Source organism: Alnus glutinosa, chromosome 7 (assembly GCF_958979055.1).
Source record: "Alnus glutinosa chromosome 7, dhAlnGlut1.1, whole genome shotgun sequence".
In the NCBI taxonomy this organism is placed as follows: Eukaryota; Viridiplantae; Streptophyta; class Magnoliopsida; order Fagales; family Betulaceae; genus Alnus; species Alnus glutinosa.
The window spans coordinates 15643609-15662500 of NC_084892.1; the positions used below are offsets into that span (position 1 = coordinate 15643609).

The following is an 18892-nucleotide window of genomic DNA, read 5'->3' on the forward strand; positions in this document are numbered from 1 at the left end:
TCTTTTAATTTATTCTCTAGAGCATTGACAGTATCAAAAAGCATGGTATTCTCAGATGTCAAAGAGTCAATCAAGGCATGTGATTTAGATAACTGTAAAATCAAAGACTCTTTTTCTTGTTAATCTTCTTGAGTTCTCTATTGGATTTCTTAAAGAGTTTACCTATCAAAATGGTATCTTTAGAGAAATCATAAAAACCATCTTCACAGAACTTAGGAAGATTTATGTTAGAAAACGTCATGGATCACACTTAGGAAATAAATCCAAACACAAGTAAACCCGCTCTGATACCAATTGAAAATAATTTATTGACTTCTTAAACAAACCAAGTGTGTTTGTGTGCAAACAAATATCTTAGATGCGGAATTGAAATGACACAGGATATTTGTTACGAAGTGAAAACTCTATGAAGAGAAAAAACCACTCCGGGGCAGCCAAACCCAGGAAATCCACTATCCAAAAACAAAGCTAGTTACAAGACACTCGTACTCACAGAACCCTATGCAGTAGTCATACCTTTAACTCTGACGTGTAGCGCAACACGAACGCTTCCTAACCAGATCTTCCACCTGAATGGGTTTTTTATGGATTCCTTTATCTTAGGGCCGACCCCTAAGATAGACTTCACACAAACAACGAGCACATACCGGCAACGGTTTGAGAGCTAGCAGATCTTCGATTCTCCCTAAACATCCTCTCAAAGCACTATGGAATTCACCACCGAATTCTATACAAAACATAGACCTAGAGCCCCATATTTATAGGCTTCAAGAGACCTTGAAAACTGCTGAAAATCGGACTCTGTCTGTCGAGCGTCCGAACGGTTTACAGTAATATACTTCAGAAACAGTGCATATCTAGAGGCCGTCCAGACGCTTCTCTCTTTCTGTCCGGTCGGTGGACTATTCGGACATTATTCGAACATATAAGTTGTAGGATTTTTTCTTAGCTTTTCAACGACACCAATTTCGTCTCAATCCAATACTCGAGCAGAGAGTTATGATAAAAACACTGAGACGTGCGCATAAATCTTCTTGGAAGCCTGAAATGCGTCCGGACATTTCTCTTAGCTGTCCAGATGGTCAGGCTGTATATCTTTTCGTTAGCTTTCCAATGACTACAATTTCATCCCAATCCGATATTTGACCAGAAAGTTATGATCGAAATACTAGAGGGCGTCCAGACTGCTTGACTGAGTGTCCGGACGATCAACTGCAACTGCCTTTCCAAAATAGCGCTGAAAGCTTCCATATCAAGGCCGTGTTCAGACAGTGTTGCCCTAGTGTACGGACGGTTGCACTTCTGTTGTACGACTTGCCTTACCAAGGATAGCGTCCGGACGGGAACACCACATCGCCCGGACGGTTTGCAGCTGTCTTCCCATATCTGTGTCTGAGACATAATAAGTGCTGAATGTTACACATTCAAGCCCCTTAATTTACATATGTTAAGCTCTTAGTTTTGTTAAAATTTGATGTTTTGTGTTGTTTTTGTGTTTTCTTGTATTTTATAGGTTTTAGAAGAAAAACCGATCAAATTCCAAGATTATAATGAAGTCAGCAAACTCACTTTTGGATAGATTCAAACTCCAAATCAATTTTGAATTTAAGGAAAGAGAAGTTGGCAAAAATTCGTTATCTTTGGAAAGAATCCAGAATGAGCACGTCTCAGTAATTTAATCATAACTTTCGGCTCAAATATCATATTGCAATAAAATTGATGGCGTTGGAAAGCTAATAAGAAAGCAAACAAATGTGTTAGAAATAGATTTTTCCTAATTCGGACGTTTTCCATGCCAAAATCTCCCCGCAATAAAAGACCGCAAATCTGTATGAATTTTGGAATCCTTTTCCTACTTGGATAGAAATTTCAGAAAATGAGAAGACTTGTAATTATTCTTTTTGGACTAGAAAACCTACTTAGAATTGTAATAGGAATTATAGAGCTTCTAAAGCTTCTCTAATCCCTATAAATAGGCCTCTAGCCTTTGAAGAAAGACACACAAACTTGGAGGAAGAATCAAAGACTACATCAAGGAGGTTCTTTCTAGTTTTTATTTTCTTCCTTTATTTATTTTCTGTATGTATATAATTTTAGTTTATATTAGTTGTAACTAATACTTTAGTTAGGGCTCGATTGAAGCCCTAATCATGTCTTTTTAAGTTTTTCAATTTGCCTTGCTACAATTTATATATTGATGTTTAACTTGATTAATTCTAGTTTCTTGAATTCCTCATATGTTTATGTTTGGCCATCATATGCATGTGGTATGGATTTGTTATTTATGTCAATTTGGATGACCGAGTCCCCGACACAGGTTCTTGGATTAATCAACATAAAGACAACTGGAATAGATACCATATTTCAATCTGAGTGTGTTTACCGATTTCCATAGATTTATGCTTCCTTGAAGAACAACTAGTAGATACCATGCTAAATCCTTTAAGGAAGAAAAGAGTTAGAGTAGATACCATGCCTAACTCGTTGTTTAGGGAAATCAATAGCTTTAGGAGAAGATACCATTCCCTTGTGGCTGGTAAGCATTAAGCATCATATTATGATTGTAGTATTGTGCATATTGCGAATCTTATTTGAGTATGATTAGCGGTGGATATCGAAGCCCTACCTTTTCTTCATAGTATTTTATATTCAATCTTTTATCCCGTTTTATTCAACACATCGCTTTTAGGAATTTCGCTTTAAATACAATTTATACCAATCCTCGTGCGAATGATCTCGTATTTGCCTGCTATACTATTGTTTTAATCTTGTGCACTTGCGAGTAAAACGTACAAGTATTTGTCTATTTATTTAGGTAGATATTTGCACAACAAGTTTTTGGCGCCGTTGCCGGGCAATTAAACTCAAAAGCTACTACCAAAAGCGCTCGAGCAATCTAGGAGCTCAAGCGCATCTGCCCAGATTAGTGGTACTGAGGCCATTGCATGCACTACAAATCCATATCCTTTAAAGAATTCTGGTTTTGTTTTTAATTATTGTTCATTTTATTTTGGTTAATTTTAGTTTCTATTTTTATTTTATTTTTATTTTTTTAGTTTTCCTTTCCTTGGTTTTGTTTTTCTAGTTTTGTTTTTCAGGAACAAGTGTTTTTGCATTCAAGTTTGGGGGTATGCTACGACCCATACCTAGTCCAACCAATTTTCTCATCTCCCGGGTATGATCTTTCCATTCTATCTACACATTGAGGACAATTTGTAATTTAAGTTTGGGGGTATGGGACACACACACACTTTTTGTTAAAAAAAAAAATGAAATTGCATGTTCATGTTATTCTTAAGACTTTGGTTGATCTAAAAATTGTGATTTAAATTTCATTGGTGAGCTTAGAATGTTGAACACATGATCATTTGAAATTGATGCTAAAGTCCTACTACTTACTTTTGGCATCTAAGGATTCATTTGTTTCAATCTAAACTATCACAAGCACATTAGCATATAATTTTTTAGGTATGATATATGAACCTGATTGTGTATTTTTCAATATCTTAAGTGAAGCTGGGTGACTTGTTAAATGGATACCTTGGCATATTTATAATAATAATAATAATAATAATAATAATAATAATAATAATAAACCATTTTTGAAGCTTTCACCGAGTAACTGGACTTCTTGCCTCATTAAGCAGTGAATGTTCACGTCAAAAAGTGAGAAATTCAGATTGGTTAAAGTCATGACTAGTTTAGTTCTGTAGCCTTTTTGACTCGAGTTAGTAAGCTCTTAGGGGTGTTTCAACACTTAATGCCTTAAAACCATCTGGTTTGGGAGCATTAGCCTAACACTCGTTACATGGGTCAATTAGAAAGCTTAAGAGAACTAAGCATTGCACAGTCTGAAAAAAAAATTTAAAAGAAAATAAATAATAATAATAAATAAATAAAGCTCTTGCTATTATGCCTTGGTTATTCAATTTGATGGGGATCCCAGTGAATTTTGAGATATTGAATCATTGCACATTGGAATTAATTTGAAGCCTCATGATTATGTGTTAGTTCACCTTACACTGAATTGAACTTATGATGCCTGAGCTTGTCGTTTGTAAGTGGTTAGACTTTGGAATTCTATTTTATATTGAAGATGGAGTTTATCTTTCTAAGCTTGCTAATGAATGAGAATCATAATTTTGGTGACACTTAACTCTTTGGAATAAACATGAATTTTGGCATAATGTTTGTGGGTATCATTCATGGCAAACCCTCACGAGACTTTACTCGTCCACTAGGGAGTCCTAGGGTTTAAAAGGCTTATTGCATATGCTAAATGCAATCGTGTTTCCCGCGACAGAGGAGGTAGAGTAGTTATTGTTTTAGTTTTCATTTTATTTTCAATTCTGCATTGCTAAGGGACTAGCAACAAGACAGAAACCCTATTGCTTGTCGAACTCTGAATGGCGTCCGGATGGTATTGCCACGTCGTCCGAACGGATGCACTTGAACACTGGATTCTTCTCAAACTCTTAATAGTGTTCGAACGGATGCAATCTTGAACAGTTTGAAGTTTCTAGACACTAATGGGCGTCTGGATGGAAAGTTCTTGTCGTCCGGACGAATGTTGCTAACTGATGAGCATCCGGACGGGAACACCACATCGTCCGAACGGTTTCTTGGGATCCGACTTCTCTGAGTTGGAATCTACACAGAATCTTCCTTGAACACTGAAATAGCCTTCATGAAGCTTGTGACACTTGCAACTTGTCATAAAACAACTACTTCCACATCAGAGAAATAAACTCTGAATATCTGAAGACTTTAAAATATACGGCATCCCTGTGAAAGTAGCAACATTACATAATAGTGATTTTGTCAACAGAATGTAGCCAATTAAAATACTAACATGATGAAAAGTGAGGACAAAGCATGAACATTGTTTGAAAACTTGAATAATAATTCCATTCAGCATGTATCCACTAGACGTAGAGCACCTATATCTAAAGCACCAAAGACAGAAGGTCTTTTTGAAATAGGACATTCTTTAGGAAATTAGATCAAATGATGGTTGCTAGTTTTGCTCCTAATTCTGCTCACATGCACACACAGCACGTACCATGCTCATTCTGTTCTAGTCCTATGCATCACACAAATGATTGTCCTATTGCAGCAAAGTTTTCTGATGATTCAACTGAGCAGGTTAATGTAGCTTTTTCACATCCGGGTAATGATCCATACTCCAATACTTATAACCCAGGGTGGAGAAACCATCCCCATTTCTCATGGAAGGCTCAAGCTTCAAGTAACTCAGTCCCAGGGGTGCACAATCAAGCTCAATCTAACAAACAGCCCTACCAATCTTCTTCCACATACCACCCTCCACAGCAGCAATCTCAGGCTACACCATCTCTTCAGTCAAATTCTAACATTTAGGCTCAAATGTTGAAACTTCTGAGCGAGATCAATCAGAAAGTGGACTCTCAGAATCAATAGTGAACTCTCACTCTCAATCCATCGCCAAGTTAAAGGGTCAGATGGGAAAAATGGCTAATACCCTTAACAAGAGAGAAGAGAGGACACTTCCAAGTCAGCCAGTGGCCAACCCAAAGGGACACTACATGGTAGAAGGCGGTACTTCACAACACCAACAAGTGTTGGCTATCACCACATTGCGAAGTGGAAGAAGGGTTTACAATCATGTGCAAGAAAAGGAGGATGAGCAATCAGCCACCCCACAGAATCTGCAGAAGGAAAAGGGTAAGCAAAAAAGAACTGAGGCTTCTTCTTCATTTGCTCCCACTCCTGAGATGCCATATGAGCCCCGGGCCCCATTCCCAGAATGTCTCGAGGTGCCTTCTCACTTTGGGAAACAAGGAGAGAAAATACAAGATATAATGGAGGTTTTCAAACAGGTAAAAATCAACCTCCCACTCACTGATGCCATCAAGCAAGTGCCTGCATATGTCAAATTCCTCAAAGATCTGTGTACTCAAAAGCAACAAACAAGGGCCAACACTCCGAAGAAGGTGTTTCTCATTGAGTAGGTCAGTTCTATCTTTCAGCATAGTCTTCCCCCAAAGTTCAAGGACCCTGGTGCTCCCACCATCTCCTGTATTATTGAAGACCACAAGATTGATAAAGCCCTCCTTGATTTGGGGGCTGGAGTGACTCTATTGCCGTACTCGGTTTGGGGGAATTAAAGCCCACACCAATTATCTTGCAATTAGCTGATCAATCCATAAAGAAACCGCGGGGAATCATTGTGGACGTTATTATCCAAGTCGACAATTTCTATTTCCCTGTGAACTTCATTGTTCTTGATACTGAACCAGTGGCTAATCCCACAAAGATGATCCCTGTAATCCTCGGTCTCCCTTTCTTAGCTACGGCTAATGCGAACATAAACTGTAGGACTGGAATGATGAAGATCAGGTTTGGGAATCTGAAGGTAAAATTGAGCATATTCTATACCTTCCAGCAACCACCAGATAAAGTTGAGTGCTTCTTTCTAGATTCTATAGAGAACTTGGTTGCAAAGCCCCCTCCTTGCATTCTTACTATAGATCCCTTCGCGGTTGGTATGACGCACATCAAGGTGGATAATTGTGATACAGGGCAATCCATAGCCCAAGCAAATTACTGGCTTCTCACTACTGCCAAACTCGACGTTCCTCCATTGGCCATATCCAGAACGTCTCGATTACTGCTTCCAGGTAACATTCTTTCTTGGTGGTCCAAGAAGGTACATAACAAAGTTACCAAGGGCAATGATTGCAGCCCTACATAAAGGGCATTAAACAAAATGGAGATGTTGTTTGCATCTACTTGACAGATCCCAGGAGTTTTTCTTATCCTTCCTCGTTTTTGATTTCTTTGTGGATCTGGTTTGTCTGGCTAAAGACGTTAAACTTAGTGCTAATGGGAGGCAATCCACTTTACTAACACTTCTCCTGTTGATTTTCTTGATGCTTATTATACAACTAGAGTAGTGCTTTGTTTTTTAGGATAGGCATTTTTTCGTTGAAGTTTTGGGGTGTACAACCAGCCCCAATTTTTTTTCCTTCCATCTGGTATTGTATCTCTATCTATACATTGGGGACAATGTATCGTTTAAGTTTGGGGGTGGAAAAAACATTTTGTTGTCCTGTTATAGATATTGTGATTGCCTGATCATGTTATTTCTAAGAATTTGGTTGAACTTTAATTTTGATTTGTATTTCATTGGTGAGCTTAACATGATGAACACATGATCACTTGACTAAGGAATTAAGAAGTTTTGTTATTTTCTTTGGCAGCATGAGATATTACTTGTTTCAATTTGATTCTCACAAGCACGTAGTCTGTGGGGTATGAAATTTGAAATCAGTTATGTCTGTTATAAATATCGTGGATGCAGCTGGGTAACTTATTGAAGGAATAATCTTGGCATAAAAAAAAAAGAATAATATTGATCACTTTGAGCTTTTCGCTGAGTAACCGGACCTCTTACCTCATTAAGCATTGAGTGTTCACGTCAAAAAGTGAAAGTTTCTTTAATTGATAAAATGGTTAAGTTTAGCTTCGTAGCCTTTTTAACTTGAGTTAGTAAGTCTTTAGGGTGTTTTACATCTAGTGCCCTAAAACCATCTGGTTTGGGAGTCATTGACCTAACACTCGTTACATGGGTCAACTAGAAAACTTAAAGGAGCTAAGCATTGCACAACCTGTATATATACATAAAAAAAATTAAAAAAAATAATAATAAAAAAGAAAAGAAAAGAAAAAATATATGCATTGGTTGTTTTATCTAATGAGGAGTCCAACGAATTTTGAATATTGAACCATTCATGATAAAGATTAGTTTTGAAACCTCATGACTATGTGTTAAGTTCACTTTACACTAATTGAATCTTATGATATCTCATAATGCCATGTTAGTAGCTTAATTCTTAATTTCCTGAAATTGTGAAGATGGAGTTTATTTTGTTAAGATTGCTAATAAGTGAGAATTATTGTTTTTGTGACAATTCAATCTTATAGATAACATGATTTTGTATAATGTTTGTGGGTATCAATTCTGGCAAACCCTTACGAGACTTCACTCGTCCACTAGGGAGTCTTAAGGGTTTAAAAGGCTTATTGCATACGCTAAATGCAATCGTACATCCCGCGATAGAAGGATTTATCTTGTTGTTTTTCAGTTTTATTTCTTATTTTGTATTGCTAAGGGACTAGCAATATGTAAGTTTGGGGGTGTGATAAGCGTTGAATGTTGCACATTCAAACCTCTTAACTTGCATATGTTAATTTCCTTAACATTGTTATTTGTTTGATTTTGTGTTATTTTATTGTTTTCAGGTTTTAGATAAAGATGCAATTAATTTCATTGATTTTGGGCTTAAAGCACACTTTGAGAAGACTTAGAAGATATGTTTAAGCTTAACCTATCATAATAGAAGACCTATATGATGTGGTTAAGTTTAATCAAATCAAGTGAAGGATTAAATCAAAATTTCTCCACTAAGAGTCAAAATCGGATTGGATTTAAATTTGGATTTTGCACATGTCTTAGTATTTTGATTATAACTTTTGGCTTAGATATTGGATTGCAATGAAATTGGTAGCGTTGGAAATCTAATAAAAATTCAACAAATTTGTCAGAAATAGCTTTTCCCTAATTCAGAAGTTTACTATGCCAAAATTGGCCCTAAATAAAAGACTGCAATTCTGGACGAATTTGAAATCATTTTTCTACTTGGATTGAAGTTTCAATCTCTTACTTGTACAAGAAGACTCAAGAGATGATTTTTATGGAATTCCAAGAGCTTATAAATAGGCCTCTAAACATTGAAGAAAGACACACTGCTATCTAGAGCAAATTCAAAGAAAAACTTCTTGAAGGCTTGAAAAGTTGAAGATAAGTAATCATGGTAGGAGGCCATTGCAACAACCTTATGAGCGGCTAAAAATCTTTGTAGGGTATTGATGTAGCCCTATCCAAGCACAATGGTTTGATTCTATTTTAATTTAGATAATTTTAGTTTATACATGTTGGTTGTATAATTATGAGAATTGCTACAATTTGATATTGTTCTTCATCTTTTAATGCAATTGTTCTTCAATTCATAATCAATATTGGTAGAATTCTTCTCTTATCTTAGAAAGTTTTTAACCTTTATTGAACTCAAATCATTCTTATTTTCTGTGATTATGAGAATAATGATTATACAATGGGTTTAATTGACATATGATCAAAAGGATTAGATAGGCCATGCCTAGGGAAGACGAATCGTACTACACCCTAGTTTAGTGTAAGTTAGGTAGACGATTTGTACCAACCGAAGATGGGTTATACTTTTTCATTGATTGTATGTATCCTATTAAAGACATAGCTAATCCATGCCTAGGGAAGACGGGTCGTACCGCATCTTAGTGATTAAGTGGACGGTCCATGCCAACGGAAGATGAATTATACTTATTCTTTAATATGATAACTTCTTGTTTATTTATAGCATGTATAGAATGAATTTTTCTAATTAAATATGATTAACCATTGATGTGTGGATAGCGGTAAAGTCAATACTCTACTTTTTCTTTCTCTTATATTTCAATTATCTTTTACGTTTATTTCATGCACTTTAGTTAATTACAAATTTAACAATCTTTTCTTTAGTTATTTTTAATCTTCACAAACTTGATAGCAATACCCCTACAGTCCTTGAGGTTCAGTGTAACGACCCACCCCCAATAACACAATATTGTTCGCTTTTGGCTCCCCAAACCAGACTTCCCAGGAGGTCACCAATCCTGGGATTGCTCTCGCAGAAGCACGCTTAACTGCGGAGTTCTGATAGGTTCATAACCATCACGGCTTTAAAATGCGTTGTGTCATAAATGGTGCATTTATACATATAAGCACATCCTCATTTCCAAGCGATGTGGAACGTCACAATGTAAGTAGATCCTCTACCTCTTCTAAAATTGTTTAACGTCATATTATTTCATCAATTATCTTTTAGCATAATTGTGAACAATTATTTTATTTATGTATTGCAAATTTACCTTACGTACATAAAAGATTTCTAAAGAGTGTTGAAATGGGAAGTTTGGTTTGGGGAGCTAAAAGCGGACAATATTGTGTCATTGGGGGTGGGTCGTTACAAATCTCTATTGTGACGTCCCACATCGCCTGGGAATGAGGATGTGCTTATATGTATAAATGCACCATTTATGACACAACACGTTTTAAAGCCGTGATGGTTATGAACCTATCAGAACTTCGCAGTTAAGCGTGCTTCTGCGAGAGTAATTACAGGATGAGTGACCTCTTGGGAAGTCTAGTTTTGGGAGCCAAAAGCGGACAATATTGTGTCATTGGGAGTGGGTCGTTATAAATGGTATCAGAGTCACCTAGTAACGCCAGGTCATGTGGTACTGGAGCACTGCATGATGTTGCTCTGACGGGGACGTCAGGAGTTTAAGGGGAGGAGTTTGTAACACCCCCGTCCCATATTGGGAATAGATAAATAACTCACATAGAGTGAGTGGTTTATAAAAGATAGATGAGTGCTAAGTCCCACATTGCCTAGTTACTAGGTGAAACTGGGCTTTATAATGGATTCTAGGGAAGCTTCAAATTGACTAGTCATTTTGGGGTGATAGCGCAGATGTGGCTAGCGCTTTTCCTTGTGTCATTTGTAACGACCCACCCCCAATAACACAATATTGTCCGCTTTTGACTCCCCAAACCAGACTTCCCAGGATGGGTGACCTCCTGGGAAGTCTGGTTTGGGGAGCCAAAAGCAGACAATATTGTGTTATTGGGGGTGGGTCGTTACATTCGACACCCGCCCTATAACCTTATCCTACATGGATTTGTCCTATTGCAAGTAGTTATTTATTATTGATATATTTTGGTAAACAAAAGACCACATCAAAAGCCTTTTCCATATCTAATTTCACAGCCATTAAACCTCCATTACCTTTTTTCGATCTGCTTCATTGAATGAAACAACGTAACTCATGGGCCAGAATGATATTATCATGAATAGAATGACAGTTTTTAAGAAAGGTCGATTGAGTTGGGGAAACAATTTTGTGTAAAATAGGTTTAAATCTATTAGACAAGATTTTGAAGATAATCTTATAATTAAAATTAGTAAGGCTAATAATGGGTCGAAATTGATGCACAATCGAAGAATTAGCCACCTAAGGAATATTGCATGAGAGCAATGTTGTTTAATCACATATAACCACCCCTAAAAAATGATTGAACTGAAGAAATAACACTAATCTTAACAATAGGCCGGCCAATAGGACTTAATTATAGAAAAGCCCTGTCATGCCATCCATCCGGATCAGGTGCTTTGTTCAGAAATAGCTACAAAAATTTCAGCCTCATCAGGAATGAGACGTTTTCCTAAAAGCAAGCATTAAAGAAAATTACCAATATTATCTCTACCACAAGAATTTTGCATTGACCCATATGTCCTCATCAAAGCAACTATTTGAAGATCCGACGACTGAGTCGATCGATCTCGAAAGGCCAAAGGTGTGGAGGATGGTCCCATATATATTAGTGCATGCTCTTGTCCGTTTTCATAACCTGTCTTATTCTTCCTTCTTTATCTCTTTACATTCCCAACTCCTCCTCTGTCTCCATCTCTCTCGATCTCTCTCTAATATGGAACCTCAGTGCCTGAGACTCCTTATCTTCGGCCTTGCATTCTCTCTCATGACATTGCTTCAAAATCCAGTGCATGCTTCAACTGATCCCTGCGATTTTCCGGCAATCTTCAACTTTGGTGATTCGAATTCCGACACCGGAGGTTTATCAGCAGCATTTGGACAAGCCTCTTCCCCTCATGGAGAGTCCTACTTCCACGGCCCAGCGGGCCGGTATTGTGATGGCCGTCTCCTCATTGATTTCATGGGTACTTTCTTTCTTTTACTCTTTTAATTTAATTAATATGGCCGGACTCACCTTTTTTGCACTCACATTTAAAGCTAATCATCAAAACTTTTTCATATCTATTTTTGTATTTAGGTATATTATTTCCTTTGATCGAGCACCAACCAATTAACAACGTACTGACATACAAATGTCTTCAATTAATGCAATTACAGTTTTTCTCTTTCAACTTAATTTTTTGCTTAATATATCTTAATTTTCTCATTAATTCTATGTATCACATACGTATTGAGTTTAGTATATTACTGAAATGAGTCTCTCCAACCGGCATTTTTTCGTTACAAGTTCACTTAGCTTTGATGGATGTGCAACAAAAGAGATAAGATCAAGAAAAGAGTAGTGCTGAAAATAGGGAAGAAAGTGAGAGAGAAATTATTTCTCTTACTAAAAAAGTATAATTAGTTAGCAAATAAGGTCATTTCAGAAATTTTAGAACAACAAAGTTGGTGATCGATGAAAAATTAACCGAATATTCTATTTAATATTAGCACGGAGAATATAGATCGACGTAAAAAATAGTGAAGAAATTAATTAGCACTTTTCATTTAGAATTTGATTTTTGTTTTGGGTACGTACTTCTTGACATGCTTAAAATGAAAAATGGTTAGAGAAAGAGACATCTGCCAAATCATACTCTTAAGGTGATATTGAGCGGGTGAGGAGGGTGAGGTGCGGGTAAATCTTAACGAAAAAAAAAAAAGAAAAAGAAAAACTGATTAAATAAAGATGACCAAAATTTTGTTTTGTAAGCATTCTCGCTGCGAGCGTTATCTGTTCACTATTTTCAGCGGGACATTTACCAACACTCTTCCGCAAACTAAAAAAAATATAGAAAAAGTATACATAACCCTCTCAAACTACTATGCATTCCATTTTCAATGTGCCTCTGAAACTACTAATTGTGTCAATGCCCCCTAAACTACCAAAAAATGTCAATGTCCCCCTTAATGACAAAAATATCATTAATAAAATTATTAAAAAAAAATTCTAAAATAATTATAATTTTCAGTTATTTTTTTTAATTTTTTTTGTTCTTTTTTCGTTTCTTTAATTTTCGGTTTTTTTTTTTTTATAAAAAAAAAAAAAAAAAAATAGTTTTTCTTGAATTTTTTAAATTTAGTTTTTCTAAATTTTTTTTTTTATTATTATTATTTTAGTTTCTTTCAAATTTATAAGGATATTTTTATCTTATTGAAAAAAAAAATTTGGACCATTTTTGTCTTTTTGTTGGTCTTAGGGGGACATTAACATTGACATAATAGGTATTTTTTTAGGAGACATTGACAATTGAATAATAGTTTGAAGAGGGTATGTGGACTTTACCGTACCTAAGAATATATATATATAGAAAGAGAGAGAGAGAGAATTGCCACCACGCCCCACCTTAGAGAATAGAGGTATTACACAAATATCATAAGATTTCGTGTTTCCGAAGGGCATTATTCTGAATGTCCTTTTTTTTTTTTTAATAAGTAAATAAGTTTATTATAAAAAAAATAATAATAAATACAATAAACTCCGTTCTTTTTTTTTGGGGGGGGGGGGGGGGGGAGTGTGGGAGGGAATGGGAATGCAACCAATGTGGATCCTAACTACGGCCCAATTTGTCGCATTATAGGCGTAAAAGTTGACACTTTATTTTATTTGTTGAGTTTCACAAGAGGAGGATGCTAAGGGTAGAGGAGATACGTGTCTTAAGTAAAGTTGGGCAGTTGAAGACTAGGTGTGATCATAAGGGTGTCTCCTTCCAAGATGAAATGATTGAGTTGAAGGGAGATCGCAAGATTGATGGCAAGGAGCGCTACGAGAGCTTCACCTAGATTTGGGTCATAAGAGGAGCCGATGAGAGAGACAATTTCGATGATTTTTCCCTAATGGAAGTGTCATATCCAAAACTCATTACATAAGCAGACATGCAATGTGGAGTCTGGCTACGACCCAATTTATCGTATTGTAGGTGTAAAAGTTGACACTTTTGTTGCTTCCTAATAGGAGAATGTTGGAGGTAGAGGAGATACACAGGTCTTGAGTAGTGTTGGGTTATTGAGGAGCAAGTGTGACTTCCAAGATGAAATGGTTGAGGTGAAGGGAGACTGCAAGATTAGTAGCAAGGCGGGTTATGAGAGCTTTGGTGGAGCCAAGACTAGAAAGGGCTTGAAAAATTTCCAACTCAAAGGGGATGGGATAGAGGGAGTCATTGTCCTCATTAATTGGAGATATAAAACTCGAAAAGAGTCTTCAAGTAGTCGACAAAATAACCACATATGGCGAGGCAATCAAAGATCCAAGAGCCAGAGGGGGTCCTGAGAAGATCCACCGCATTACGCCTGGCCTCCTCCTAATAAAGGTGGAGGTGTACAAGAATTTGCCGTTTAGGTCCTTGCAGGTGAGCTAGCTTTCACGAAATTTGTTTTTCCAGATTAGTTTCTCTTTGATGAGAAGCTCATCAAGTACTTGCTCGAGATGAAGCTCAAGAGAGAGAGTGTTTTCAATGAAGGGGGCTTTTTGGACAAGGTCAATCTAAAGAAGGTTGGATTCAATCTATTTTTGGATGTTTTCAAAATGGTGGGTGTTCCAAGATCTGATCGCTCGTTTGGTGAGATCAAGTCCCCGCTTGAGATGAAGCTTAAGAGAAAAAATAGTTTTCAGTGAAGGGGTTTAACTCCCTCAAAATTAAGTAATTGTGTTTAGATTCAGATCTGTTGGTACAGTTTCCGGTATGATGACGTGTCGCCAATTGATTCACTGCCGGGTGCCGACTACGCCCACTCCGATGCCTAAATCAGTTCAAATCAATTTCCTGGAAAGTATCTGTAATCTCAAAAGCTCAGAGAATATCCCTAATACCTGGTGTGATGGTCTTATTTATAGGCTGGTAGTTGAAGTCCTACCGGAATTCTTGAAGCCCAGTTGAACTAGGAGTTTGAGTCCTAGTCTGGTTGAACCTTAACCTTATCTTCAGGGAATTTGAATAAGGCTACAGAGTCCAAATTGAATTACATTTGTACCTCTTTAATCTTAATTTCCACGTTACTAGCCATCTTATCCCGTTAATAATGGTATAGAGGCTTATCCCTGATCTTGGCCTATTCCTGATCTTCCGGGATACTGGCCTTATCTCACTCTAAGACAATTGTAACAAACTTCGACCAACCCCCGAGGTGATAATATCCGAGACATGTTCGCTCCGAAAGGACTAGGAGATCTCGGAATATTGCCGGACCGTAACAGGGTTGTGGAAGATCTGAGGTGTTATCATACCGAGGCCATCTTATCCGAGATGTTATCATACCGAGGCAATCTTTGTATACCGGGTTGTGATTCAACTTCTCGAATGGTCTCGTCGCTTCTATCAAATCTCCGAGGCATAAATATCTGAGATATGTTCGCTCCGATCAGATTAGGAGACATCGGGATATTTCATACCGTTACCGGGTTTGATAAGACCGAGACGTCATTATACCTAGTCGATCTTCTTCTACTGGGTCGTAACAAATGTCCGAGATGTAACTGAGACGATTCAAGATTAGAATCCACGTGTCCTTGAGGTTAATTTTATCCCCAACAAGATCAATTATTGTATCAAATTGAGCAACTCGGATAACGGTCTGATGATCATTATAGCTAGTGATCGATCAATCCATAGTTCTTGTGTATAACCTTTAGCTACAAGTGATCGATCAATCCGTAGTCCTCATATCGCACGTGCGCTTTATTCTTTTGTATTGAGCTATCATGGTTAAGCTTTGTTTTTTGTAAATCCACTTAATTCAAATGTTCTTTTTGTCTTCGGGAAGATCTATATATATCAACTCTCATCCATTGTTCTTTTCAATCACTTATATCTTTCTGACTTTAATTACCAATACTTCTTAGTTCTTACGTACTTTGATGCAACTTTAAAACTGTCTTGTTCCAAAAATGTGAAATTGCGCATGCATGTTAAATGGTACTAGATTGGCTAGCAGAAATTACTTCACTGTTATTCTCCTTAATCATTTGACGACCCTTGACTTTTGGATTAACATAATCTGTTTAAAGCTGTTTAAATTCCAATAAGAAAACAGAAAAGCTAGGAGTGTTAATTGGATATATAACCCCAGAAGCTAGAGTTAATTAATTTTTTTGTTTTTTATGAATAAGCTTCATTAATTTTACTGTCACAAATACAAAACACACCAGAATTAACCTGGTACACATACAATGCAACTCAGAAACTCGGCAAACTAAACTCCTCTCTCCTACTTACACTTGTCTAAAAAATAGAGTCCAAGCCCCAAACTAAAATTTTCAGAAACAAACTAGATAGACTACAAAAAACAAAGCAGCGACAAATTGCAGAACTCAGGAGATGAACCACATCCTCAGGAAAGAAAGAACCAGCCCAGCTCATGAGCATAACAGTTTGTTAATTGTTGTATTGCCAAACTTCCAGCAACCCATTACATATATGTGAAGTAAATTTAAAGGATTTGCTGGGCGCAAGCTAGGTTTTCATAAGGATTAATGTTATGATCGAGTGTTAGATTATGTATATGTATATATATATATTGTCCCACATTGGTTATTGTGATGTATATTTCTTTTATTACTAGCCTATATATATAGGCCTCTCATGTACAGCTTACGTGTGATTCAATATATATATAATCATATACATAATCTAACAATGAGAAAAGAAGATAGAATTAATTATGGATGCAAATGATTTTATATTTGCAGCTGAGAGCTTGGGATTACCATATTTGAATGCTTACCTTGATGCTGTTGGATCCAACTTCAGTCATGGGGCAAACTTTGCGACTGCTGGTTCCACCATTAGGCCACAGAATACAACCCTTCATCAAAGTGGATTTAGTCCCTTCTCTTTCAATGTTCAGTGGTATCAATTCCACGACTTCCATAATAGGTCCCAAATTTTCCGCAGCAAAGGTACGTACCTACTACTACTATATAGAGCATGTAACTAGTTAATTTTATATATATATATATATATATATATACACACACACACACGTACATTCATGAGTCATGACCTCTCTCTTTTAATTTGGACGTGCATGTAGAAGGGATTTTCCAGGATTTATTGCCCAAGGCGGAAGATTTCTCTCGTGCTTTATATACGTTTGATATCGGTCAAAACGATTTGACGGCAGGTTACTTCCTTAACATGTCTACCCATGAAGTCGAAGCATATGTTCCTGATGTCTTGGATCAGTTTAAAGCCGTCGTGAAGGTTAACTTGATTAATTTAATTTGCATATATATATATATATATATATATATATGATATAATATATATGAATTAACTGTTATATGCATGTACTTGTTAATTTGATAGTATATATACGGCGAAGGAGGGAGGTCATTTTGGATACATAATACCGGTCCGGTTGGTTGTTTGCCCTACATCTTGGATCGTTTCAAAATCACGGCTGCACAAGTAGACAAGGCTGGATGTGCAACTCCGTTCAATGACGTGGCTCAGTATTTCAATCGTAAATTAAAACAAGTGGTGGTCCAACTTCGAAAGGATCTTCCCTTGGCCGCACTCACCTATGTTGATGTTTACTCCCTCAAGTACTCTCTCTATACCCAACCAAGGAAGCATGGTAATTATTAATTAAAATAAAATTCTTTGTATTCGATATATATATATATAGTATAATATATATACTTAATTAATGAGATGGATGAAATTAATTTCCAGGATTTGCGGAATCTCTGAGAGCTTGTTGTGGGCATGGTGGGAAGTATAACTACAACATGCATGTGGGTTGTGGGGGAATGAAGACGGTGCATGGTAGACAAGTTGTTGTGGGGAAGCCGTGCCAAAATCCATCTGCTTGGATCAACTGGGATGGTGTCCACTACACTCAGGCAGCTAACAAATGGCTTTTTGATCAAATCGTAGGTGGTTCATTTTCGGATCCACCCGTTCCATTGAAATTCGCTTGCCATACACATCATCAATCCCACTGAAACTGAATATATCATCTTCAATCATGTTTTCCTACAACAACATCTTAATTTGTTTCTTCACTTTCCCTGTTTTCCTCATTTCAAATGGGATCAATTTAAACGTTTCCTTAATTTTCGGTCCAAGTCTCTTTTTTCATCATTTTTTACGACTATTAATTAATATTTATTGTTTCTCGATCGTTAAATTTGCTCTCTTCTCTTATATTCAAAAATCGAGCCTCCAATTTCATCATTTAATAATCACTGCCCTTTTGATTCCGTACAACTAGAATTTTGAGTGTTTAGAAAGAAAAAAAAAAGTATATGGGTAAATTATTTTTTTCCCGGCCCGTTCAAACTACTGCACGGCCGGTATTCTATGGCATATGGGATTTGTCTCACGGCCATCGCTTACCGTATATAATTGTAACATCTCCTACACCAGCCGTAGAATAGGCTTTAGCTAAACCCAATGTGATGAGCTTAGAATATGCTGGCCCATTTGGTTGGGTCTATGTTTGTTTAGAAAATGGATAAAACAAAAAACCCTGTAAACCCATACTTAAAAATTTTCTTTTCTATTGAATTTTTTTCCAAAATATGTTATCTCAAGATTTAATCCAGCACTTAAAATCCTTCAAATCACTCATCAAAAAAATTCGCTATGAGAGAATTTATCAAAAAGCTTGAGTTTGAAAATTCAAACCCTAAAATCTCTCTCATCTACCCTAAGATTGCAAAAATCCATCCATTCAATTAACACGCCACCATTATCACCCTTGATGTGGTCTTGAGTCTATCAATAATAAAATAACTACTCGCAATAGCATTACAGGGTTTATGTGAGGATGTCGAAGCTTAATGATTGTTGGATTGATTGTTAAATTATTGAAATTAACTCTAATTTAATTCAGAAAACATTTTTTATTTTTTGATTTGTAATTGGAACTAAATAAAAATGTAAAAGTAAAAATAAGATAGTATGAAGAAGTTATAGGGGATTAATTTCACCTCTAACCTCATCATAATAGTAAA

At 36.5% G+C, this 18892-nt stretch overlaps 2 protein-coding genes across 3 annotated transcripts; both read left to right on the forward strand.

The window, feature by feature from the left end:
- The first annotated feature begins 5085 nt into the window (after positions 1-5085).
- On the forward strand, positions 5086-6733 carry LOC133873275 (uncharacterized). The gene is made up of 4 exons (XM_062310998.1): positions 5086-5248; positions 5380-5858; positions 6009-6131; positions 6191-6733. The coding sequence occupies exons 1-4, from the start codon at positions 5086-5088 to the stop codon at positions 6731-6733; spliced, it is 1308 nt and encodes a 435-aa protein (XP_062166982.1).
- A 4702-nt stretch (positions 6734-11435) lies between these two features.
- Positions 11436-18017, forward strand: LOC133872252 (alpha-L-fucosidase 3-like). 2 transcript variants are annotated; one of them, XM_062309722.1, is made up of 5 exons: positions 11436-11858; positions 16619-16828; positions 16966-17132; positions 17238-17508; positions 17607-18017. In XM_062309722.1, the coding sequence occupies exons 1-5, from the start codon at positions 11486-11488 to the stop codon at positions 17876-17878; spliced, it is 1293 nt and encodes a 430-aa protein (XP_062165706.1). In that variant the 5' UTR covers positions 11436-11485; the 3' UTR covers positions 17879-18017. The 2 variants fall into 2 exon arrangements, with proteins under 2 accessions (XP_062165706.1, XP_062165705.1); XM_062309721.1 differs by having other exon boundaries at positions 11442-11858; positions 16963-17132.
- Positions 18018-18892: the final 875 nt, after the last annotated feature.